Here is a 27,162-nt window from a genome sequence, read left to right on the forward strand (position 1 = left end):
GAGGGATTGGGGGCAGGAGAAGGAGACAACAGAGGATGAGATGGCTGGATGGCATCACCGACTCGATGGACGTGAGTCTGAGTGAACTCCGGGAGTTGGTGATGGACAGGGAGGCGTGGCGTGCTGCAATTCATGGGGTCGCAAAGAGTCGGACACGACTGAGTGACTGAACTGAACTGAGTACACATATAACTAGGGTCTCTGGGAGCCAGTCTCTGTCTCCCATATCTAAGGAAACCCATTCTAGTCACCCAGGGTACCTTCTACATTTGGTCATTCTTTACCTGCAAGTGTATCCATTTGTTTAAACTCTGTCTCCTCCAATGGATCTAAATTCCAAAAGGAGCATCAAATTCATTGTCTCATACACAGAGTCCCCTGCATACATGGTCAAGAATGGAGTCACCTCTGCCCTGGACCAACACCACCCATCTCTGTCTCCTGTCTGAACTTTCATCCTAGCCCTAAATCAACAGTTATCTTGGCCCTCCGTGTGTAATCTGAAAAGGATCTTTTTGATCCGTGTGTGCAAAGGTTTTACAGTGATGACCGTTTCTTTGGAATGTTCTTTTGCATAGGAGCTGCAGTTCGTGCTGTAGACAGGACTCGGAGTGGATTGAGAGAGGATTTGGGAATCTCAGGGGAGAGACAAAAATGAGGAGCTAGGGATTCCAACTGTGCCTTCACCTCATATTTCGGTCTCTGCCCTCGCTTTGTAGTAACCATGTGATTCTGATGTTTTGACATCTGGGGTCTTGCAGACTCTGGAGGGACTGCCCCTCTCAGAGTTAGGTAGTTGCTAGAGATCATAAACCACTCAGCTGCGAATGACTGTACATTTCCTATGCAGATCAACCCAGACCCCAGCCACCTGCTTTAGGGAGCTTCTACAGTCCTCAGAGTCTGGGACAACAGTTCCCTGCCGTGGTCATGCCAGGACCAGGTCCCAGACAATTCAGACAGCTCCTCCACTGCAGAGTCTGCTGAAATTATTCCAGCTTGCCAGTCCTAAACCTGCTTATCCTGAAGTGCCCATTCCTTCCCACAGAAACCACAAAAGCTCTTGCCCACATTGCTTCCTCATTCCCTGTCTCCTGACCAACCCTGGTACTTCCTCACGTGGCCCTTTGTAGCATGGCATGTCCCCTCCTCTTGTTTTATGGTGGTTTCCTTTTAAATATTTTTTGGCTTCCCTGGTGGAGCCAGTGGTAAAGAATCTACCTGCCAATGCAGGAGAGGCAGGAGACTCGAGTTCAATTCTTGCCTGGAGAATCCCATGGACAAAGGAACCTGGCAGGTTAAAGTCCATGGGTCCACAAAGAGTTGAACACGACTGAGCGACTGAGCGCAAGCAACAAGGACCTACTGTCTACAGGGAGCTATGTTCAGTGTCTCATGAAGTGAAGCGCAGTGAAAGTTGCTATGGACTATACAGTCCATGGAATTCTCTAGACCAGAACACTGCAGTGGGTAGCTGTTCCCTTTTCCAGGGGATCTTCCAACCCCGGGATCGAACCCTGGTCGCCCGCATTGCAGGCAGATTCTTTACCAGCTGAGCCACAAGAGAACCCCCAAAATACTAGAGTGGGTAGCCTATACCTTCTCCAGTGGATCTTCCTGACTCAGGAATTGAACCGGGGTCTCCTGCACTGCAGGCGGGTTCTTTACCAACTGAGTTATCACGGAAGCCCCTCATAATAACCTGTAACAGAAAATTATATATATATATATATGTATATATACACACACATAAATATATATTCACATACACATATATATGTGATTCATTTTGTGGCACACTTGAAAATAACATTGTAAAAAAAAAAGAAAATAACATTGTAAACCCACTAGACTTCAAAAAAAGCTGTTATGAAAAAACAAAACAAAACACAGTCTAAACTCTTCATCATGTACCTCCTCACCTTTTTCGTGAGCTCTGAGCAGCCACCAGAACTCTCATAGTATAAACCCTAATATTACCACTGATGCTGGCTAATTTCTTATAGCAACAGACAGAAACAAATACACAGTAGTTAACAGTCCCACAACACTTAGAATGTAGCAGGTGCTGTCCCAAACACATTATATATTATAAATAAAATTCATTTCATCCTCACAAAAGCCCTGGGAGGTAACATTTGTCACTCCCATTTTACAGATGAGGCAAGACACTTGCCTGATGTCTCACAGCTAGTAAGTGGCAGAGTGGGGACTGGAACCCCAGCAGGCTGGATCCAAAGTTCAGTCTCTGAAGAATGATGAGGGGTTGGTTTGGGTGGAGGGTTGGGGGTTGGCACAGCATGTACACTCAAAAAAATTCCGATGAACAAAAGAGTTAACGTATAAATGCTATTGGTCTCTTCCTAGCACACCACCCACCCAGTCATTGCCTGGCTGACAGTTTCTGTGTGACCTTTAATTTCACAGGTTTTTTTCTAACATTTGAATATGACGCACGTCATCATCTCCTTTCCCCTCTCCTTCACACTTCACCACCTACAGGGTGAGCTCTTTGACCCTTCACAAATGGCCCAATTATTGTCTATAAATGAATTTTTCATGCATCCCCTGTGCTCCAAGCTCTCAGTTCTAACTGGATTCAGCTTTTTTACTGTATGGGTTGTTTCTTCTGTCTGGAAGGCCATCTCTGTTTCTATACCAGGAAAACCTACATCAACATCTTGCAAAATGCAGGACTTCCCAGGTGGTGCGGTCGATGAGAGTCCACTGCCAATGCAGCGGTCACTGGTTCGATCCCTGCTCTGGGAGGATTTCACATGCTGTGGAGCACGTAAGCCCACACGCCACAACTGCTAAAGCCTGCATGCTCCAGGGCCTGAGAGCCACAGCTAACGAGCCTCTGTGCTGCAACTACTGAAGCCTGCGCACCTAGAGCCTGTACTCTGCAACAAGAGAAGCCGCTGCAATGAGAAGCCCGTGAACCACAACTACACAGCAGCCCTCAGTCTCTGCAACTCGAGAAAGCCTGCGTGCAGCAATGAAGTCCCAGCACAGCCAGAAATACGTAAATAAATAAATCCAGTCTTTTCAAAAAACATCTTTTAAATTGCATTTCAATCATGCCCTCATCTGCCCAGGCTTTCCTGGTCTTCAGCTTGGGCTACGAGTGCCCCCAACCTCAGCCTCTATACTGCCCAGTGTTTCCACCATTACGACATGTATCATCCAAGATATGCAAAAAAGCAAAAGTGGTTGTCTGAGGAGGCCTTACAAATAGCTGAGAAAATAAAGAGAAGCAAAAGGCAGAGGAGAAAGGGAAAGATATACCCAAATGAATGCAGAGTTCCAGAGAAATATGACAGATAAGAAAGCTTTCTTAAGTGAACAATGCAAGGAAATAGAGGAAAACAATAGAATGGAAAAGACTAGAGACCTCTTCAAGAAAATTCGAGATACCAAGGGAACATTTCATGCAAAGATGGGCACAATAAAGGACAGAAATGGTATGGACCTAACAGAAGCAGAAGATATTAAGAAGAGGTGGCAAGAATACACAGAAGAACTAAACAAGAAAGTCTTAAGGACTCAGATAAATATGATGGGGTGGTCACTCACCTAGAGCCAGACAGCCTGTAATGTGAAGTCAAGTGGGCCTTAGGAACCATTACTACAAACAAAGCTAGTGGAGGTGATGGAATTCCAGCTGAGCTATTTCAAATACTAAAGGATAATGCTCTTAAAGTCCTACACTCAATATGTCAACAAATATGGAAAATTCAGCTGTGGCCACAAACAGTAAAAGGTTCGCTTTCATTCCAATTCCAAAGAAAGGCAATGCCAAAGAATGTTCAAAATACTGTACAATTGTGCTCATTTCACATGCTAGCAAGTTAATGCTCAAAATCCTTCAAGTTAGGCTTCAACAGTATGTGAACTGAGACCTTCCATATGTACAAGCTGGAGTTAGAAAAGACAGAGGAATCAGAAATCAAATTGCCAACATCCACTGGATTATAGAAAAAGCAAGAGAATTAAAAAAAAAAACACAACACCTGCTTCATTGACTATACTAAAGCCTTTGACTGTATTCAGTTCAGTTCAGTCGCTCAGTCGTGTCCGACTCTGCGACCCCATGAATCGCAGGACTCCCTGTCCATCACCAACTCCCGGAGTTCACTCAGACTCATGTCCATTGAGTCAGTGATGCCATCCAGCCATCTCATCCTCTGTCGTCCCCTTCTCCTCCTGCCCCCAATCCCTCTCAGCATCAGAATCTTTTCCAATGAGTCAACTCTTCGCATGAGGTGGCCAAAGTACTGGAGTTTCAGCTTTAGCATCATTCCTTCCAAAGAAATCCCAGGGTTGATCTCCTTCAGAATGGACTGGTTGGATCTCCTTGCAGTCCAAGGGACTCTCAAGAGTCTTCTCCAACACCACAGTTCAAAAGCATCAATTCTTTGGCGCTCAGCTTTCTTCACCGTACAACTCTGGCATCCATACATGACCACAGGAAAAACCATAGCCTCGACTAGACAGACCTTAGTCGGCAAAGTAATGTCTCTGCTTTTCAATATGCTATCTAGGTAGGTCATAACTTTTCTTCCAAGGAGCAAGCGTCTTTTAATTTCATGGCTGCAGTCACAATCTGCAGTGATTTTGGAGCCCAGAAAAATAAAGTCTGACACTGTTTCCACTGTTTCCCCATCTATTTCCCATGGAGTGATGGGACCGAATGCCATGATCTTCGTTTTCTGAATGTTGAGCTTTAGACCAACTTTTTCACGCTCCACTTTCACTTTCATCAAGAGGCTTTTGAGTTCCTCTTCACTTTCGGCCATAAGGGTGGTGTCATCTGCATATCTGAGGTTATTGATATTTCTCCCTGCAATCTTGATTCCAGCTTGTGTTTCCTCCAGTCCAGCGTTTCTCATGATGTACTCTGCATAGAAGTTAAATAAGCAGGGTGACAATATACAGCCTTGACGTACTCCTTTCCCTATTTGGAACCAGTCTGTTGTTCCATGTCCAGTTCTAACTGTTGCTTCCTGATCTGCATACAGATTTCTCAAGAGGCAGGTCAGGTGGTCTGGTATTCCCATCTCTTTCAGAATTTTCCACAGTTTATTGTGATCCACACAGTCAAAGGCTTTGGCATAGTCAATAAAGCAGAAATAGATGTTTTTCTGGAACTCTCTTGCTTTTTGCATGATCCAGTGGATGTTGGCAATTTGATCTCTGGTTCCTCTGCCTTTTCTAAAACCAGCTTGAACATCAGGAAGTTCACGGTTTATGTATTGCTGAAGTCTGGCTTGGAGAATTTTGAGCATTACTTTACTAGCATGTGAGATGAGTGCAATTGTGCAGTAGTTTGAGCATTCTTTGGCATTGCCTTTCTTTGGGATTGGAATGAAAACTGACCTTTTCCAGTCCTGTGGCCACTGCTGAGTTTTCCAAAATTGCTGGCATATTGAGTGCAGCACTTTCATAGCATCATCTTTCAGGATTTGAAACAGCTCAACTGGAATTCCATCACCTCCACTAGCTTTGTTCGTAGTGATGCTTTCTAAGGCCCACTTGACTTCACATTCCAGGATGTCTGGCTCTAGATGAGTGATCACACCATCGTGATTATCCGGGTCGTGAAGATCTTTTTTGTACAGTTCTTCTGTGTATTCTTGCCATCTCTTCTTAATATCTTTTGCTTCTGTTAGGTCCATACCATTTCTGTCCTTTATCGAGCCCATCTTTGCATGAAATGTTCCCTTGGTATCTCTAATTTTCTTAAAGAGATCTCTAGTCTTTCCCATTCTGTTCTTTTCCTCTATTTCTTTGCATTGATCGCTGAAGAAGGCCTTCTTATCTCTTCTTGCTATTCTTTGGAACTCTGCATTCAAATGCTTATATCTTTCCTTTTCTCCTTTGCTTTTCGCCTCTCTTCTTTTCACAGCTATTTGTAAGGCCTCCCCAGACAGCCATTTTGCTTGTTTGCATTTCTTTTCCATGGGGATGGTCTTGATCCCTGTCTCCTGTACAATGTCACGAACCTCATTCCATAGTTCATCAGGCACTCTATCTATTAGATCTAGGCCCTTAAATCTATTTCTCACTTCCACTGTATAATCATAAGGGATTTGATTTAGGTCATACCTGAATGGTCTAGCAGTTTTCCTGACTTTCTTCAATTTAAGTCTGAATTTGGTAATAAGGAGTTCATGATCTGAGCCACAGTCAGCTCCTGGTCTTGTTTTTGTTGACTGTATAGAGCTTCTCCATCTCTGGCTGCAAAGAATATAATCAATCTGATTTCGGTGTTGACTATCTGGTGATGTCCATGTGTAGACTCTTCTCTTGTGTTGTTGGAAGAGGGTGTTTGCTATGACCAGTGCATTTTCTTGGCAAAACTCTATTAGTCTTTGCCCTGCTTCATTCTGCATTCCAAGGCCAAATTTGCCTGTTACTCCAGGTGTTTCTTGACTTCCTACTTTTGCATTCCAGTCCCCTATAAAGAAAAGGACATCTTTTTTAGGTGTTAGTTCTAAAAGGTCTTGTAGGTCTTCATAGAACCATTCAACTTCAGCTTCTTCAGCATTACTGGTTGGGGCATAGACTTGGATTACCGTGATATTGAATGGTTTGCCTTGGAGAGGAACAGAGATCATTCTGTTATTTTTGAGATTGCATCCAAGTACTGCATTTTGGACTCTTTTGTTGACCATGATGGCTACTCCATTTCTTCTGAGGGATTCCTGCCCGCAGTAGTAGATATAATAGTCATCTGAGTTAAATTCAGCCACTCCAGTCCATTTTAGTTCCCTGATTCCTAGAATGTCGACGTTCACTCTTGCCATCTCGTTTGACCACTACCAATTTGCCTTGATTCATGGACCTGACATTCCAGGTTCCTATACAATATTGCTCTTTACAGCATCAGACCTTGATTCTATCACCAGTAACATCCACAGCTGGGTATTGTTTTTGCTTTGGCTCCATCCCTTCATTCTTTCTGGAATTATTTCTCCACTGATCTCCAGTAGCATATTGGGCACCTACTGACCTGTGGAGTTCCTCTTTCAGTATCCTATCATTTTTCCTTTTCATACTGTTCATGGGGTTCTCAAGGCAAGAATACTGAAGTGGTTTGCCATTCCCTTCTCCAGTGGACCACATTCTGTCAGACCTCTCCACCATGACCTGCCTATCTTGGGTTGCCCCGCGGGCATGGCTTAGTTTCATTGAGTTAGACAAGATTGTGGTCCTAGTGTGATTAGACTGACTAGTTTTCTGTGAGAATGGTTTCAGTGTGTCTGCCCTCTGATGCCCTCTTGCAACACCTACCATCTTACTTGGGTTTCTCTTACATTGGGTGTGGGGTATCTCTTCACAGCTGCTCCAGCAAAGCGCAGCCGCTGCTCCTTACCTTGGATGAGGGGTATCTCCTCACCACCGCCCTTCCTGATCTTCAACGTGGGATGGCTCCTCTAGGCCCTCCTGCGCCTGCCCAGCCACCGCTCCTTGGACGTGGGGTTGCTCCTCCCGGCCCCGCCCCTGGCCTCGGGCTCGGGGTGGCTCCTCTCGGCCACGGTCAACATCACTTTGCTGACAAAAGTCCGTATAGTCAAAGCTATGGTTTTTCCAGTAGTCGTGTATGGATGTGGGAGTTGGACCACAAAGAAGGCTGAGCGTTAGAGAACTGATGCTTTTGAATGGTGGTGCCGGAGATGATTGTTGAGAGTCCCTTGGATTGCAAGGAGATCAAACAAGTCAATCCTACAGGAAATCGAATCTGAATATTCACTGGAAAGCCTGATGCTGAAGCTGAAGCCCCAGTACTTGGCCACTTGATGTGGAGAGCCGACTCATTGGAAAAGACTCTGATGCTGGGAAAGACTAAGGGCAGGAGGGGAAGGAGGCGACAGCAGATTAAATGTCTATAAGGAAAATTGACAAATTTGTTGTGGGTGAAGTTGGCCAGTCTTTTTATTTATTGCTCGCGTTCCTAGCTAAAAATGATCTTGGTTTTCTGGGTCTGTTTCTGCTTCTGTAAATAGGGCACAATAGAATCTCACTCGCAGGTTTGTGGTGAGAAATCAGGGATGGGGAAAGGAAAGCACGGAGCTAGGGGCCTTGGACTTCCACGGGCGTTCTATAAATATTAATAGTTAAGAAATATTAGTAAAAATCAGTGACTATATTACCTTTGCTACTATTATCCTCTCTCTCCCTCTGGACAGTTCTAAGGGTATGCGGCTTTCTGAACAAAAGAGAGGTAAGTTCAAAGGCTCGAAGTTGAATGGAAAAGAAAGCGCCTCCCCTTGTGTCACATGGCTAGTCTCTAGGGAAGAAGACTCTCGGTGTTTTTGGTCCATCCCTGTTAGGCGGAGCCTTCGGTGCGTTCTTCCAATGGGGATGCTAGAATTAAATATCCGTCCTCTTTGCCTTGGGACTGGCAGGGCGCACAGGCGCCGTGGCCAATGAGGAGCGGCGTAGGAGCAATGGGGGCGGGGACAAGGGCCACGCCCCCCCGGAGCGCCGGGCATCAGGTCCTTAACTCTCGCCGAGAAAAGGTAGACACACTTGGGACTCCGGGTTGCGGCGATGGCGCTTCGCTGGGGTATCGTGTCGGCTGGCCTTATCTCCAGCGACTTCACGACGATGCTGCGGATGCTGCCTCGCTCTGAGCACCAGGTCCTCCCTCTCTCCAGAGACCTGGGGAAGAGTGGGCGGGGGGTCTGAGGGAGGAGGGAACTAGGCTTCTAGACTTCCGAGCCCCACAAGGCCGTGAAACAATCTCAAAATCCGTATCGCTCTTTTCTGCCCTCAGTCTTTTTAACACGAATTACGCGAGGTTTGGGAGAGTCTTCATCTGATTTGTTGTGTAAGGAAGAAATTTAAATATTAGGGAGTTTGATAATCGGGGTTGAATAATCGTCTGCCTCAGATCTCTTTTCCCCAAACCCAGGTGTCACCTCATCCCCCAGGACCACATCCCCCCTGCCCGATTTTGGGAGTTGTCAATTTCTCCCTCCCCCACCGAGGCCTTCTCCATCACCTCCCTCCCATCCACCCGTCTTCCTTACCTGCCCCAGCCTCTCCAGCCTGACTCAGGCGTCCCTCTAGGTAGTGGCGGTAGCGGCCCGTGACCTGAGCCGGGCGAAGGAGTTTGCTAAGAAACACGACATCCCCAAGGCCTATGGATCCTATGAGGAACTGGCCAAGGACCCAGACGTGGGTGAGTGGCCCGGGCGGTGGCGGGGGAGGGGGGGCGTCACCGGGGGTGCTGCCTTCAGGCTGCTCCGTAGAAGCGAGGCTCTGCGCGATGAGCCAATCCCTCTGGGCTGCCGAAAGGACTCTGGGCTGGGAGGCGGGACGATAGGAACCGGTTTCGTCTAAAATTATCTGTCCAGCAAGAAATAACGAGTAGGGGCCACACCTCCGCGGTAAAGGCAGGGCTTGAATTTCTGAGCGAGGCCTTTCAGGTTTTAAATACGACCCGTGTGTCTCGGGCTTCTGCGTTCCAGAGGAGCCTGGATGGAGAGGCAGGACAGCGTGGTTGGACAACAGCCTGGCTCTGGAGTCAGACTGGCTGAGTGGGCATTTTCCCCTCTTCTGCTTGCCCTTCTCAGGTTCCCCATTTCTGAAACGGGCAAAATAATAATCTTACTTCTTGGTGGTGTTGTGAGGACTAAGTGAGTGAATACCATAATTTCAGAAGACTGAAAATAATCTTCAGGAAATAGAGAGATAGTAGAGAACGGTTTTGTTGTTGTTTAGTCGCCAAGTAGTGACCAACCCTTTTGGCAGGCTCCACTGTCCATGGGACTCTCCAGGAAAGAATACTGGAGTGGGTTGCCATTCCTTCTCCAGGAGCTCTTCCTGACCCAGGATCGAACCTGAGTTGCCTGCATTGGCAGGCGTCAGGGAGGCCCTTCAATTCAGTTCAGTCACTCAGTCGTGTCCAACTCTGTGAGTCCATGGACTGCAGTACACCAGGCGTCTCTGTCCATCACCAACTCCCAGAGCTTACTCAAACTCGTGTCCATTGAGTTGATGCCATCCAACCACCTCATCCTCTGTGGTCCCCTTCTCCCCCCGCCTTCAATCTTTCAATCAGCATCAGGGTCTTTTCCAATGAGTCAGTTCTTTGCATCAGGTGGCCAAAGTATTGGAGTTTCAGCTTCAGCATCAGTCCTTCCAATGAATATTCAGGACTGATTTCCTTTAGGATGGACTGGTTGGATCTCCTTGCTGTCCAAGGGACTCTCAAGAGTCTTCTCCAACACTGCAGTTCAAAAGCATCAATTCTCTGGGACTCAGCTTTCTTTATAGTCCTACTCTCACATCCATACATGACTACTGGAAAAACCATAGCTTTGACTAGGTGGACCTTTGTTGGTGAAGTAATGTCTCGGCTTTTTAATATTCTGTCTAGGTTGGTCATAACTTTTCTTCCAAGGAGCAAGCGTCTTTTAATTTCATGGCTGCAGTCAACATCTGCAGTGATTTTGGAGTCCCCCAAAATAAAGTCTGTCACTATTTCCAGTGTTTCCCCATTTTCCATGAACTGATGGGACCAGATGCCCTGATTTTAGTTTTCTGAATGTTGAGTTTTAAGCCAACTTTTTCACTCTCCTCTTTCATTAAGAGGCTCTTTAGTTCTTCTTCACTTTCTGCCATAAGGGTGGTGTCATCTGCATATCTGAGGTTATTGATATTTCTCCCTGCAATCTTGATTCCAGCTTGTGCTTCATCCAGTCCAGAATTTCTCATGATGTACTCTGCATAGAATTTAAATAAGCAGGGTGACAATATACAGCCTTGACGTACTCCTTTCCCGATTTGGAACCAGTCTATTGTTCCATGTCCAGTTCTAACTGTTACTTCTTGACCTGCATACACATTTCTCAAGAGGCAGGTCAGGTGGTCTGGTATTCCCATCTCTTTAAGAATTTTCCATAGTTTGTTGTGATCCATACAAAGGCTTTGGCTTAGTCAATAAAGCAGAAGCCCTTAGCTCCATCCAAATGAGAGGCTAGAGTTTGACCACTGCGGTAGGACTTCCTACCTGCTTGGAGGAACTCAGGCTCTTGGAAACTTGGGGGCGGGGCCTCTAAGTGGTGGGCGGTGCCGGAGGTCTCAGTGGGTGGGGCTATTGATCTCTACCTTTTTCCTCCCGCCATAGAGGTGGCCTACATTGGCACCCAGCACCCCCAGCACAAGGCCGCAGTGTTACTCTGCCTGACAGCGGGCAAGGCTGTGTTGTGCGAGAAGCCCATGGGTGTAAACGCTGCGGAAGTGCGCGAAATGGTTGCTGAGGCCCGATCCCGAGGCCTCTTCTTCATGGAGGTGAGGGTGGAGGGCCCTTCCAACGTCCCACGTTAGAGCTACTTGCCATGGCTAAACGTGGTTGTCAGTCGACAGTTTTGGAGGAACATAAGGGTGGATTGCCAAGAGTTAAGATGACCACAAAATGAACCAGGGTCCTTGCGTTTGTCGGGATGCCATTGAGCTATGTCAGGTAATCTACTAGCAACATGGTCTTAGATTGGGTGGATTTACAAAGTTAGAGATCCGAAGTACCAAGGAACCTCCTACCAAACCTCAATGTCAAATTGCCTTTGTTTTTACCCTTATCAGACTTGGCTACCTATAGGGGCCTTTGGCATCTTGCAAATTGCCAGTAATTAAAATGGCCACCAGCAGCAATGACTAACGCCAGAAGTTAAGATGGCCACCAAATGACACCATCACCCCAAGCTATTTTCATGTTAAGGAGTAGTAGGGTTCTTTTTTCTTTTTGGCCACACCAAGAGGCATGTGGAATTTTCCTGAACAGGGATGGAACCTGTGCCCCCTTCGGAAGCACTGCTGGACCACCACCAGGGAAGTCTGAGTATTATGGTTTTTAAACATTTTGCTATAGGTTCTGCCAGTAGTCACAATGCTCTTACTTCCCCATGTTCTATCTAGTTATCATATGCTCAGTATTGCTGAGCCTCCTAGTCTGCAAAGTTCTATGTGCCCAAGGAGTAGTCAAGATATCAGTGCCAAAATTCTGTGAATTTATTATTTCTTCATTTTTATTGGCACCTAATGTATACCAGATTCAATCTTAGGAACTGGGGATTCATAACATACAAGACAGAGGCTCAGTTTTCAAGGAGCTCAAGATCACTTTCGGTCATGGAAATGGGTAACCCCAATGTCCATGGGCATGGGCTTTTGTGGACATAAGATTGAGCAGTTTATGGAGCACAGACACCCTGTCCCAGCTTGGGTGATGATCAAGGAGGTTTCTTGTGGGTAGAGGCTGGCTTTTCGGAAAAGTAAACTGCATAGGTAAATAGGCCAGAGAGGAAAAACAGAGTTAAGGCTTAAAACAAGAATTGACAGATTTCATTTCATTAATATGAAATTTATCTTGGACAGGTCAAGATTTCTGGCTTTAGAGTCAGAGAACTCTAGACTCCAGTTGCCCAGTTCCAAGCTCTGTGACCCTGGGCAAATAATTTGATTCAACTGAGCCTTAGTTTTCTGATTTAAAAAATGGACATAATGATAGCCATCAGGCAGAGATGTTGGGAGAACTCATTAGGCACTGCATGTACATATTGTCTTGCTCATAATATATACCCAATAAATGCAAGCTGATGTTAGGCAATGGGGAGCAACACAAGGGGCCTGGGCAGGGGTGAGACAGGGTCAGCTCTTAGAGAAGGAAAGATCCCTCTGGGCCATGTGGGGATGGGACTGGAGGGGAGAGACTGGGCGTGTTAGTTAGCCAGGACTGCTATAATAAAGTGCCACTAACGGACCAGGCAGAGGAGGCAATGGCACCTGACTCTAGTACCCTTGCCTGGAAAATCCCATGGACGGAGGAGCCTGGTAGGCTGCAATCCATGGGGTCGCTAAGAGTCAGTCATGACTAACGACTTCACTTTCACTTTTCACTTTCACGCATTGGAGAAGGAAACGGCAACCCACTCCAGTGTTCTTGCCTGGAGAATCCCAAGGACGGGGGAGCCTGGTAGGCTGCAGTCAATGGGGTCACACAGAGTCAGACACGACTGATGCGACTTAGCAGCAGCAGCAGCAACGGACCAGGTGACTAAAACAACAGAGATTTATTTTCCCATATTTCTGGGGAGTTCTTTGGTGGCCTAGTGGTTAGGATTCTGGGCTTTCACTACAGTGGCCTGGGTTTAAAACTGCGATCCTGCAAGCCTCATGGTGAAGCCCCCCAAAAAATAATAAAATTTTTTAGAAGTTAAAAATAAAGTTTTTTTAAAATAAACATTTTCTCACACTCTGGAGGCTACAGAAGTCAAGGTGTCAGCAGGGCTGGCTCCTCCTGAAGCCTCTCTCTCTTTGACTTGCAGATGGCAGCCTCCTCCCTGTGTCTACACATGGTCTTCCCTCTGGGCAGAGTTGTGTCCTAACTTCCTTTTCTTTTAAGGACACCAGTCCTATTGGATGAGGGCCCACCTTAATGACCTCATTTTAACTTAGTTACCTCCTTAAAAAAACCCACCTCCGGGAACTTCCCTGGCAGTCCTGTGATCAAGACACCATGCTTCCAATGTAGGGGGCACGTGTTTAATCCCTGGTCAAGGAAATAAGATCCCACATGCCACGAGATGTGGCAACACACACACACACACACACACACACACACACACACACACTCTCCAAATACGCTCACATTAGGAGGTTCTGGGGAGGGGTTGGGCCTCAACATGAATCTGGTGGGGAGACAATTCAGCCCGTAACATTGGGGGACTGGTGTAATGGTTCAGATGAGGAAGGACAAGGCCGGCCTTGGGGCTGCAGGACTGGAGAGGAGAGAAGGTGGCAGAGAGGGTCAGACTAGACACAGCTTGGGCACTGCCAGGCTGTGGAAGGAAGACAGGGGCCTTGATTGGGGAGCGGTGGGTACCCACTCAAGATTGAGTCCTTGAAGAGAGAAAAACTGGTTGGTTAACTTTTGGGTCCTGATCACTTTCCTTCTCTTCCTGCATCCTGCTTTCTTCCCTCTGTGGTCTGCAGGCTATCTGGACCCGGTTCTTCCCTGCTGTAGAGGCTCTGAGGTCTGTCCTGGCCCAGGGAACTCTGGGGGACCTTCGGGTGGTTCGGGCAGAATTTGGGAAGAATCTCACCCACGTACACCGGGCCACAGACTGGGCCCAGGCGGGAGGTGGCTTGTTAGACCTTGGCATCTACTGCCTCCAGTTCATCTCCATGGTCTTCGGTGGGCAGAAGCCGGAGAAGATTTCAGCTGTGGGAAGGCGCCATGAAACAGGTATGGTCTATCCTGGACTTGGTTGGTTGGCTGGTCAAGTCACTAAGTTGTGTCCAACTTAGCAAGCCCATGGACCGTAACATGCCAGGTTCCTCTGTCTATGGAGTTTTCCAGGCAAGGAATACTGGAGTGGATTGCCATTTCCTTCTTCAGGGGATCTTCCCAGACCAAGGATCGAACCTGCGTCTCCTGCATTGGCAGGCGGGTTCTTTACCACTGAGCCACCAGGGAATATCCTGGACTAATAGGAGTGGCTCCTCTCTTACTGGGAGCAGTGAGCTGGGGATAAGTCTCCTCCGTGATGAGTATCAGGTTAGGCAGCTAGAGAAACTTCCCATATGAAGCCACCCAAGCTACCCCCAGCCTGGGCTCAGAGTTGAGAGTGTGAGTAGGGTCTGTGCTGGGACTTTGCTGTGTGATGTTGGCCAAGGGACACATTTCTGAGTCTTAATCAGTTACCAACTAGTTACCTAATTAGTTTTAATTAGGTAAAATATCAATAATACAGTTATCATAAGGAGTTAATGAAGTAACTTTTGAAGCAAATGGTAAGCAGTTATTGAATATAAACAATTATTATTTTGTATATTTGTCTCGGTTAGCCTTTGCTACATAACGAACTACCCTAGAACTTAGTGACCTTAAAAAACAATCATTTATTAGCTTGTGATCCTGTGGGTTGGCAATTTGGGCTGGGCTCAGCTTGAGTGGTTCTTCTGCTGGTCTTAGTCATGTAGCTGCAGTTGGCTGGCTGGCCCACTGGAGCTGGATGCTCTAGGGTGGCCTCACTATGTCTTGCAGGTGTTGGTTATTCTGTGGGGAGCCTTGGTTCTCCTTCACATGGCCTCTCCTGCTGGCTAACTCAGGTTCATTCGTATGGTGGTCTCAGAGTTCCAGGTGGAGCAACAGGAAGGTGGACCTCAGCATGCAAACACTTTTCAGACCTTTGCTTCTACCATATTTGCCACTGTTCCATGGCCCAACATCAGCTCAGATTTCAGAGGTGGGCAAATAGACTTTACCTCTTGGTGGAAGAAGCTACTGCAAAGAGGCACTCACAGAGGAACAAGAGGAATTGCTGTAGCCATCTCTGCAAACCGCAGAAAGCAATGAATAGCCAGGAAAATAGTACATGAGATGAAGGTCACTCTTTAGAAAAACTGTCTCCGTCTACCATCTGGCCAGTTCCTAGGCTAAATAGTAGTTATAAAAGCAGATCCCGTTTATTAAGTGCTACCTTAATAGATATTAAGGTTATTATAGATTATAACTTTAGGGTTATTATAGATATGACCTTTCTGATGTATTAAAGTTGTCCCCATTTTACAGATTAGGAAACTGAAGTACAGAGAGGGGTAGTGACTTATCCAGGGTCACACAGCAGACCTGGGATAAGAACTTGGGCTTAAAAGAGAGCTGAGTCAGGGGACTTGCCTGGCAGTCCAGCAGTTGGGACTCTGCATTTCCACTGCAGGGGCTACAGGTTTGATTCCTGGTCAGATAATTAGGCTCCCCCAGGCCCCCATGGTGGAACTAGGATCCCAAGTTCCAAAAAGAGAGAGGGCTGAGTCAGTAGACTCCTCCATCTGTGGCCTGCCTGATGTGGAACCAGGCTAGTACTTTACCTGCTGTATTTAATTTTTAACTAATGCTTATATATCACTTATTATCATCTAAATAGTCTTCTAAGTACATTGTGCATTTTATAGCACTTAATGTAATACCTGAAATGGCCTTATGAAGCAAATTCTCTTATTATCCCCATTTCAGAGATCAGGTAACTGATTCTCACAAACGTATACAACAGGTATTTACAGAGAAGGAAACTGAGGCTTAGAGAGGTGAAGTCTCTCTCTCTTTACTTTTTTAGCATATTTTCTTTATTTATTTAGGTTACATCTTTACTGTGATATAACTCACATACCATACGATTTATTTATTGAAAGTATATAATTTTGTGGCTTTAGTATAGTCACAGAGTTGTGCATTTATCACTATAATCAATTTTTAAATTAATTTTTATTGAAGTATAGTTGATTTTATGGGATTTTCCAGGTGGCACTAGTGGTAAAGAACCTGTCTGCCAGTGCAGGAGACAGGGTTCGACCCCTGGGCCAGGAAGAGCCCCTGGGGGAGGGCATGGCAATCCACTGCAGTATTCTTGCCTAGAGAATCCCATGGACAGACAAGCCAGGCAGACTACAGTCACAAAGAGTTGGACACGATCAAAGCAACTTAGCACACACATGCATGCCTCATACAGCAAATGTAGCATGGACACACAGTTGATTTACAATATTGTGTTAGTTTCAGGTATATAGCAGTGATTCAGTTGTGCATATACTGTAGCCACTCTTTGTAGATTCTTTTCCCATATAGGTTATTGCAGAGTATTGAGTGGAGTTCCCTGTGCTATATAGTAGGTTCATATTAGTTATCTATTTTATATAGTGTGTATATGTCAATCCCAATCTCTCCCAATTTATCTCTCCTGCACTGTAATCAATTCCAGAATATTTTCATTGCTCAAAAAAACAACAAACCTCACCAATTTTCCCATGCCCCTGAGCCCTAACCAACCACAAATCTGCTTTCTGGTCCTACGGATTTGCCACATATCATTCTTGCCTGGAAAACTCCAAGGACAGAGGAGCTCGTCACACTACAGTCCACGGGAGTCACAAAGTGTCAGACATGACTGAGTACGTGGCTGAGTACATTCCATATGAATGGAATCCTGCAACATGTGACTTTTGTGTCTGGCTTGTTTCATTTGATGTGTTTTCAGGGTTCATCCATGTGGTAGGACATATCACTACTGCTGGCTTCAGTCTCTCTCATTGTCATACTAGAGATGAGATCTCAGGACTTCCCTGGTGGTCCAGTGGCTAAGACTCTGCACTCCCAGTGCAGGGGGCCCGGGTTCAATCCCTGGTCAGGAAACTAGATTCCCGTATGCTGCATCTAAAAATTTCACATGCTGCAACTTAAAAGAGCCCACACGCTGCAACTAAGACTCAGAGCAACCAAATAAATACTTAAAATTTAAGAAAACAGAAGATATCTTGCCCAAGGTTCTTCAGACGGGACTGTTTTGGGGTTGTGCTGGGGCTTCACTGCTGCTCAGGCTTTCCCTAGTTGCGGTGATTGGCGGCTACTCGCTACTTGCAGTGTGTGGGTTTCTTGTTGCGGTGGCTTCACTTGCGGAGCACTGGCTGTAGGACACACAAACTTCAGTAGCTTCAGCACGTAGGTTCAGTAGCTGTGGTGCATGGGCCTAGTTGCATCACAGCTTGTGCTGTTTTCCCAGACCAGGGATCGAATCTGCTTCTCCTGCAGTGGCAGGCAGACTCTACCAATGAGCCACCAGGGAAGCACTCAGGCAGGATGTGAGGCCAGGCTTGCCCTCGTCCTGTGCCTTCCCCCAGGTGTGGACGACACGGTCACTGTGATACTCCAGTACCCAGGAGGGGTCCACGGCAGCTTCACCTGCAGCATCTCTGCCCAGCTCGCCAACACGGTGTCCGTGAGTGGTACCAAGGGCATGGCCCAGGTGAGGCACGATTGGCTGAGCTGGGATGGGTCCAAGTACTGGGAACCAGGGCCCTTAGCAAGAGGAATAGGCCAGTCGTGGCTGTTGGAGCTGGATGGGGACTGAACTTGCCTCTTCCCACACCACTGATAAGAAATTCATCCTCAGCTACTAGGCCATGGGATGGAGTTTGAACCTCCAGGCTCCTTCCCGAGGGTGAACCCATTGGTCTGTCAGAAGTCCTTAGTCCTCTCTTGGGAGAAACCAGTTCTTAGTCACCACCCTCTGAGAGCAGCTACAACCTTTGGGATTGCACTCAGGACAGAATATGGGCATTATCAAATGGCAGCTTCATGGGACTTCCTGGAGCCATGTTGCTGGAAAGAAATCCTATTCTCAGCAGAAGAATTTGTACTCTGCCCCAAACTGGAACTGCAGAATCTGCCCCAGCTGTATCTCTGCATTTCCATTTTGACTTAGAGTTGGGTATGGGTATAATTTAGGCTTCCCCAGGGGCTAAAACAAAATGGATAAGCAGGTGATGGGTTGTCTCTGCTCCTCCTTGCAAAGGGGATTCCACAGAGGCAATGATAAACTGTCTTCAAGGCCTGAGCACAGGGTTACAGAAAGGTTTGTTCCTGGGGAAATGAACAGACAAGACAGTCTTGTACTGTGGCAACCATGATGCTAAAGAATAATCCTCCAGCAACCAGGGCAGGGCTAGGTTGGGTGGGGACCTAAACCTTCCTGAGGATGGCGGGTGATCAGTGCTTAACTGACAAGAGAGAGGCTCCTGAGCAGCCCTGTTGGTGAGGGCAGTGGGACCACCTCTTATCTCTTTTCTCAGCTCCTCGACCCCTGCTGGAGCCCAACAGAGCTGGTGGTGAAGGGGGAGCATAAGGAGTTCCCACTGCCTCCAGCCCCAGGAAAGGAGTTCAATTTTACAAATGGAATGGGCATGTGTTATGAGGCCCAGCATGTCCGGGAATGCCTGCAGAAAGGTAAGCATGTGGAGAACAGGGGTGGGAGGGTGAGAGGGTAGCAGGGCAAGACTGGTAGTGGAGGTGAGTGTCCTCTCTACTCCTCATCCACTCAAGCAACTGTTTAGAACTACATCTCCCAGGACCTCCTGTGGCATCCTTATGTTAGAACCATGAATTATTGTGCCTCATGGGATTCTGGGAATTATAGTTTTTTTAGTCTGGGGATATGAGGAGGAGGGTGTCCCTAACTGCACTCTCCTCCAGGCCTGAAGGAAAGTCCTGTGATTCCGCTGGTGGAAAGTGAGCTCCTGGCTGACATCCTTGAGGAGGTGAGGAAGGCCATTGGAATCACCTTCCCCCAAGACAAATGCTGATGTATGCCCTGAACAAATAAACACATGCTGGGAATTCTTTGGCTGTCCAGTGGTCAGGATTCGGCACTGTCACTTCTGGGGCCTGGGTTCAATCCCTGGTCAGAGAACTAAGCTCCTGTAAGCCTCAGGGCATGGCAAAGTAAATACAAAAGTTAAATAAAATAAATAATAAAGTTGTGATTTCCACAGAGATCTTGGCAATGGTGGTTTGATAGGCACTGGAGAGAGCTCACCATCAAAGAGGTCACTAGAGCATAAATTGGTTGGAAGGATGAGAGTGGGGGAAGATGGGGTCAGGACCGTATTTCCCACAAGCTCCTGGAACAGACGTGTGGGAAGATCCACAGTTTGCCTGCCTCAGCCCATGTGACCTTGGCTGGGGAACAGTATATGGGTAGAAGGTGTCCCTAACTGCACCCTCCCTAGCCTCTCTCTTTGTCTCATCACCAGTAAATGGAGGATACCACACTAAACACCCTCTGGTGAGGATTAAATGGGCCCTAGCACACAGTAGATTCTCTGTAGATGTTAGCCAATGGCCCTTCACTTTGAGGTCAGGCCTCCAGAAGCTCCAGGCTCCCATTAAGGTATAGAGACTCATGGGACTTCCCTGGTGGTCCAGTGGCCAAGATACCATGCTCCCAATGCAGGGGCCCTGGGTTCAATCCCTGGTCAGGGAACTAGATCCCAAATGCTGCAACTAAGAGTTCATATGCAGCAACTAAAGATTTTGCATGCCACAGTGAAGATCAAAGATCTCAAGTTCCAAAACTAAGACACGGCACAGCCCAATAAACAAATAGGTAAAATAATAAAAACAAGGGGATTTGCTGGTGGTCCAATGGTAAGACTACACCTTTCAGTGCAGGGGGTGTGGGTTCGATCCTCAATTGTGGAGCTAAGATCCACATGCCTCACAGCCAAAACAAACAAACAACAATAAAAACATAAAACAGAAGCAATATTGCAATAAATCCAGTAAAGACTTTAAAAATGGTCCACATCAAAAAAATAATCTTTACAATCAAAACAAAACAAACCTTTGCTTAAAAAAAAAAAAGGTATAGGGAGTCATTTCAATAGGAATGTTCACAAGTATTCAGTGGTCTTATTGGCAAAGCCTGGGTCATATGCCCCTCTGTGTGGCAGGGGTAGGAAGTCATTCCCATCCAAATTACAGAGAGTTAGAATGGGGCTGTATGTGCGCACTTGGCCAACCAATTAGGGTTAACTTTGTGCTCTAAGAAAGATCTCATTTCCATATTTTACCATAGTAGTGAGTATAGGTTAGGTTATGCTGTAGTAACAAACAATCCCCAAATCTCAGCTTAGCATAACAAGGTTCTTTCCTCACTTGTGTTATGTATTGACTGAGAGTTCTGGACTGTATCTTTCTGGGACCCAAACTGACAGAGCCGCTAGTATCTGGAGTCCTGCTGGTCAAGTGTGGCCAAGGAAAGAACACCCTGGAAGCTTCTGTACCAAAACATAAATGCTCTGACATGAAAGTGATACACATAATCTCAGAATGTATTGGCCAAAACTAGTCATGTGACCTGAATGAACTACAGAGAATCTAGGAAGTTCATATCTACCACATTCCAAAAGATGAGATGGACATATTGGTTTTATGACACTAATAGCTCTCACTATGAGGAAACAAGAAATTTGGTAGAAATTTCAGAACACTGAGAGACATCAGTTAAATGAGTTTTCTATTGTTTGCTTATCATACCTTGTCATAGTTTTTCTTCTGAGGAGCAAGCTATGAGAAACCTAGACAGCATATTTAAAAGCAGAGACATCACGCAAATAAAAGGTCCATATAGTCAAAGCTGTGGTTTTTCCAGTAGTCACATACAGATGTGAGAGTCGGACCATAAAGAAGGCTGATCATTGAAGAATTGATTTCAGACTGTGATGCTGGAGAAGTCTCTTGAGAGTCTCTTAGACAGCGAGGAGATCAAACCAGTCTATCCTAAAGGAAATCAACCCTGAATATTCATGGGAAGGACTGATGCTGAAGCTGAAGCTCTAATGCTTTGGCCACCTGATGTGAAAAGCCGACTCATTGGAAAAGACCCTGATGCTGGGAAAGACTGAGGGCAAGAGAAGGCGGTGATAGAGGATGAGATGGTTGGATGGCATCACCAACTCAATGGACATGAATTTGAGCAAACTCTGGGAGAGAGTGAAGGACAAGGAAGCCTGGCGTTCTGCAGTTCATGGGGCTGCAGAGTTGGAGATGACTTAGCAACTGAACAACAACATTGTTTGCTTAATCCAAGTCCTGCTATGCATCATTCAGCTATCACCATATTGGGTTTCAGTCCTCTGCTTGGTTGGTTTCAACCATTTAATTGTTGGTAGAGATGCCTAGATGTCACCTCTGATAGAGAAGTTTCACTGGACACATGAATGCACAGCTAAAGACTACATTTCCCAGGCTCCCTTGCATGTGACTGGCTTTTGGCCAATGGGATGCTGGGCAGCTTCGGAGTTATGGCCTTAAAAGGCAAGGAGGATGGCAACCCTTCCTGTCTTTCCCTTCCTGGTGTGGAGATGTCTTGGACATCGGTGTGTCCACCTTATACTGTGAGATGGAAGTGCTGTGTTGTGAATGGTGAGGCAACAAGCTAGAATAGAAGGCTAGAAGAAAGACATGATCATGGAAGTAAGCATGCCCCAAGATCTTCAGGATGTGTTGGCAAACTGGAGACTCAGGAGAGCTGATGTTTAGTTCCAGTCCAAGTCTGAAGGCCTGAATAGCAGGACAGTTGACTCTTGTCTGAAGGCTGGAAGCTCAAGACCCAGGAAAAGCCAATGTTCTAATTTGAGTCCAAGGGTGGGAAGAAAGTTAATGTCACAGTCCTAAGATAATGAGGCAGAAAGAATTCTTTCTTATTCAGAGGAGGGTCAGTCTTTTGGTTCTATTCAGGCATTTTATGCAATCTACTTCACTAAGTCTACTGATATAATATTGATCTCATGCAACAACACCCTCACAGAAATACCCAGAATAATTTTACATCAAACATCTGGGCATCCTGTGGTCCACTCAAGTTGACACGTAAAGTTAACCATCAGGGGCTTCCCTGGTGGTCTAGCGGTTTAGAATCCACCTGCCGATGCAGAGGACATGGGTTTGGTCCCTGGTCAGGGAAGATTCCACATACCACGGAGCAACTAAGCCCTTGTGCCACAACTACCAAGCCAGGGCTTCTGAGCCCATGAGCCGCAACTGTTGAGCCCATGTGCTGCAACTACCGAACCTTGTTTGCCTAGAGCCTGTGCTCTGCAACAAGAGAGGTCACTGTAATGAGAAGCCCATGCACTGCAGCCACTCACTGCACCTAGAGAAAGCCCTGGCAGCAACAAAGACCCAGCACAGCCAAAAAAAAAAATAAACCTTAAAAAATTAACCATCATACTTCCTAACACTGTGGAACTGTGCTCACTGTTAATAGCACTTAGGGTTGCAACTTCTTGGACTGTTACATGAGAGAGGAATAAACTTCTGCATTGTTTAAGCCACTGTTATACTGATCTTTGGTAAAGCAGCTGAACTGGAATGCCATCTTATATTTTCAAAAGATATCTCCTCTCCCCGCTCATATCCCTCCACTGAGAAGTAGAGTCTAGTTTCCCTTCCCCAGAAGCAGAGTGGGCTCCTGACTCCTACGTAGCTGTTGCAACATGGCAGAACTGACACTGTATGATTTTGGAGGTCAGATCAGGAGAGGCAGTACAATTTCTTCTTTGTTAGCTGAAATTCTCTTGAAACCTTCAACCATCAGGCAATAGTTTGGCTGTCCCAAAGCCACCAAGCTGAAAGGCAACTGAAACTATCCCACACTAAAAAATCACAGGGACAGAAGGAAATGGCAACCCACTCCAGTATTCTTGCCTGGAAATTCCATGGACAGAGGAGCCTGATGCACTATGGTCCACGGGGTTGCGAAGAGTCGGACATGACAGAGTACACGCACACACATGAATATGTGATGAATATCTTTCTACCACCTTCAGCTCAACATCTGCCAAAGTGAAATGATCACCTTTGGATTCTCCTGTCAATTTCGCTGTCCAATTTTCATCCTTTGTAGGATTTTCCGCATTGGAAAAAAGGTCAACTTTGTCCTCACTCCTACTCAATAGTTTTTTAATATTTATGAAAGTGAAAGTCACTCAGTCGTGTCCGACTCTCTTGCGACCCCATGGACTATACAGTCCATGCAATTCTCCAGGCCAGAATACTGGAGTAGATAGCTGTTCCTTCCTTCAGGAGATCTTCCCAACCCAGAGCTTGAACCCAGGTCTCCCGCATTGCAGGAGGATTCTTTACCAACTGAGCCACTAGGGAATTCTTTTAGTATTTATATGTAATGGCTAACCTTAGAAACTAGAATCCCCTCTAAGATTTAAAAAGATTCTCTGAGCTTTCTTTAACTTAACTGGAAGAAACAATGATATACACAACAATGAAATTTATAGGGACAATTGAATGTCTGTACCAGTGGATTTGTTTAACACAGTTTTTGGTCCATGTATGCATGTATGTGAAGTTGCTCAGTCGTGTCCGACTCTTTGCGACGCCATGGACTGTAGCCTGCCAGGCTCCTCCATCCATGGGATTTTCCAGGCAAGAGTACTGGAATGGGGTGCCATTTCCTTCTCCAGAGGATCTTCCTGACCCAGGGATCAAACCCGGGTCTCCTGCACTGTAGGCAGACGCTTTACTGTCTGAGCCACCAGGGAAGTCCTTTTTTTGGTCCATGGTTGGTGCCTAATAAATGTTTCTTTGTGTGGATATAAAAAAAAAAAAAGGAACCACACAGAAAGTCTTGAGGCTCCATGAAAATAAAGAGATGCTCCATCAAGTCCCAACACCCTTCAGTCTTCCTGCTCTTCCAGTTCTAGCCATCATCTGACTGCAGACGTTGAGTGACCCCAAGCTGGAACTGCCCAGGGAACTTGACTCAATCTCACTATCCATGAGTCCATCAAAGATAATAAAATAATTGTTTTAAGCCATTAAGCTCTGGGATGACTTGTTACACAGTGACAGTGAACCAGTACATGTAGTATAACTTTTATAAACCGAGAAATGGGTTCATTTTTAATATGTCTAAGCAGAAATCCTACTTGTTGTTCTTCACCCCAGAAACTTACCTAAATCAGCCACCAGGGCCCTCTGACCCTCAATAACTTAGCATCTACAGCACATTAGCCCTCTCCTCTATGGCCCATCCTCGGTGTGCAGAGTTCTTCTTTGTCTGGCGTGGCAGTCAGCTTCTTTTTTTAAACTGAAGTACAGCTGATTTACAATATTGTGTTACTCCCAAGTGCTGCTGTCGTTTAGTCGCCAAGTCATATCTGACTCTGCTGTGACCCTATGGACTATAGCCAGCCAGACGCCTCTGTCCATGGGATTTCCCAGGCAAGAATACTGGAGTGGATTGCCATTTCCTTCTCAAGGGAATCTTCCCCACACAGGGATCAAACCTGCGTCTCCTGCTTGGCAGGTGAATTCTTTACCACTGAGCCACCAGGGCTCTCAAGTGGACAGCAAAGTAATTCAGTCATGTTGTTCAGTTACCCAGTTGTGTCCGACACTTTGTGACCCCATGGACTGCAGCATACCAGGTTCCCTGTCCCTCACCCTCTCCTGAAGTTTGCCCAAGTTCAGGTCCATTGCATCAGTGATGCCGGCCAACCATCTCATCTTCTGACACCCTCTTCTGCTTCTGCCCTCAATCTTTCCCAGCATCAGGAACTTTTCCAATGAATCGGCTCTTTGCATCAGGTGACCAAAATACTGGTGCCTCAGCTTCAGCATCAGTCCTTCCAATGAGTATTCTGGTTGATTTCCCTTAAGATTGACTGGTTTGATCTCATCCTGGTCCAAGGGACTCTCCGGAGTCTTCTCCAGAACTACAGTTCGAAGGCATCAGTTCTTTGGCTCTCAGCCTTCTTTACGATCCAGCTCTCACAACCGCACGTGACCACTGGGAAGACCATAGCCTTGACTATACGGACCTTTGTCGGCAGAGCAGTGTGACTGCTTTTCAACACACTGTCTAGGTTTGTCATAGCTTTCCTGCCAAGAAGCAATAGTCTTCTGATTTCATGGCTGCAGTCACCATCCACGGCGATTTCAGAGACCAAGAAGAGGAAATCTTTCACTACTTCCACCATTCAGTCATATATATATACACTTTTTCATATTCTTTTCTAAGCTGTTTAAAATTTTTATTTACTTATTTATTTTATTTTCGGCTCTCCTGGGTCTTTGTTGCTGCACTCAGGCTTTCTCTGTTTGCGGTGAGGGTGAGTGGGGCCTGCTCTGTGTAGCTGTGCTGTGTGGGCTTCTGACTGCAGTGGCTTCTCTTGTGAAGCAAAGGCTCTAGGGCCCTCAGGCTTCAGTAACTGCGGTGCATGGGCTCAGTACTCCCCGGCTCTAGAATACAGGATCAGTAGTTGTGGCTCACAGGCCTAGTTACTCTGTGGCATACAGAATCTTTCCGGACCAGGGATGGAACTCATGTGCCCTGCATTGGCAGGTGGATTCTTAACCCCTGGACCACCAGGGAAGTCCTCAGTTATAAGTTATTATTAAAAGATACTGAAGGACTTCCCTGGTGGCCCAGTGGCTCAGATTCCACACTTACAACACGGGCGTCCCAGGTTCAATCCCTGGTCAGGGAACTGGACCCACATGCTGCAACTAAAGATCCCACATACCACAAGAAGACTGAAGATCTTGCGTACCACCACTAAGGCCTGGCACACCAAATAAATCAATATTTTTTAAAAGGTGTCAGAAATGAAAGAGCAAATGACAATATAAAAAATGTTTAAGTTAAAAAAAAGAACCAAAAAATAGAAAAGAAAGCCCTGTCCAAGTGACATGGTTGACCTGGAGACAGCACCCACAAGAACTGGACAATTTTGGCAAATCCATCTCCTTCTCCGGGCTCTGGTTTCCTCATCTGTAAATAGGCTGTACTTATCCTAAATGTGGCTGAGAGGTTAAAGCATCTGCCTGCAATGCGGGAGACCTAGGTTCGATCCCTGGGTCGGGAAGATCCCCTGGAGAAGGAAATGGCAACCCATGCCAGTATTCTTGCCTGGAGAATCCCATGGACGGAGGAGCCACCGGGTGGCAAAGAGTCAGACACGACTGAGCGACTTCACTTTCACTTTCACTATCCTAGATGCATTAGTTATCTGTTGTTGTGTAACTGATTGCCCTCAAAGGTAGCAACTTAAAGCAACAATAAATGTTGATTGTCTCACAGTTTCTGAGGGTTGGTAATCCATTGAGTGGCTTAGCTGGGTGGTTCTGGCCTAGGATCTCCCATGCGGTTGCAATCAGGATGTTGGTGGGGACAGCTGTCATCGGAAGCCTTGACTGGGGCTGGAGGATGTGCTTCCAAAGCGGCTCATTCACGTGGCTGGAGGACTTGGTTCCTCCACATGTGTGTTTCCCCAGAGGATGACTGCTTGAATGTCCTTACAACATGGCAGCTGCTTCCTCTAAGAAAGCAAACGATCCAAGAAAGAGCCAGGCAGAACCTGCAGTGACTTTTATGACTTAACCTTGAAAGTTACACTTTGTTATTTCCACAATATCCTATTAGTCACACTATCAGTCTATTCAATACGGGAGGGGACTACACAGGGGCATGAATACTTGTAGGTCTCATTGGGGGCCCATGATGAAATTGGACTTCATAGTTCTGATATAGCATCTTTATTATTGTAAACAATTTTGACTTCAGAACTATCGCAAAGGTTCCCCCTCCCTCCAACTAATTAACATTTGTACTGTTTAGACATCTGTGGCAGCATTAAAAGCCCTTTCTTCCTTTTCTGTAAATGGGATGGAAGGAGGGCTAATTCATTGGACTGGAATAACACACAAATAAAGCCAGCTTCTAAATTAATAGGAAACACTATTTCTCCCAAGGACATGCTTTGTTACTCACAGAGAAAGTTTGTTCTCTAAAATCA

General features: G+C 46.2%; 1 protein-coding gene across 1 annotated transcript; it reads left to right on the forward strand.

Moving 5' to 3' along the window:
• Window positions 1-8,533: 8,533 nt before the first annotated feature.
• DHDH (dihydrodiol dehydrogenase) lies at window positions 8,534-19,146 on the forward strand. Its single transcript, XM_068993107.1, has 7 exons — window positions 8,534-8,646; window positions 9,079-9,190; window positions 11,141-11,304; window positions 14,005-14,257; window positions 17,686-17,810; window positions 18,637-18,790; window positions 19,037-19,146. Exons 1-7 carry the CDS (start codon window positions 8,557-8,559, stop codon window positions 19,144-19,146), a joined length of 1,008 nt encoding a protein of 335 aa, XP_068849208.1. The 5' UTR covers window positions 8,534-8,556.
• The last annotated feature ends 8,016 nt before the right edge of the window (window positions 19,147-27,162 follow it).

This window comes from Capricornis sumatraensis, chromosome 20, assembly GCF_032405125.1.
Source record: "Capricornis sumatraensis isolate serow.1 chromosome 20, serow.2, whole genome shotgun sequence".
Classification (NCBI taxonomy): domain Eukaryota; kingdom Metazoa; phylum Chordata; class Mammalia; order Artiodactyla; family Bovidae; genus Capricornis; species Capricornis sumatraensis.

What these genes read in the sequence shown, in the direction of transcription:
- DHDH (XM_068993107.1), top strand. Translation starts at nt 8,557, where the DNA reads ATGGCGCTTCGCTGGGGTATCGTGTCGGCTGGCCTTATCTCCAGCGAC. An exon ending in TGCCTCGCTCTGAGCACCAG is followed by an intron (nt 8,647 to 9,078) that starts GTCCTCCCTCTC and finishes GCGTCCCTCTAG; the next exon opens with GTAGTGGCGGTAGCGGCCCG. An exon ending in CCGGGAATGCCTGCAGAAAG is followed by an intron (nt 18,791 to 19,036) that starts GTAAGCATGTGG and finishes ACTCTCCTCCAG; the next exon opens with GCCTGAAGGAAAGTCCTGTG.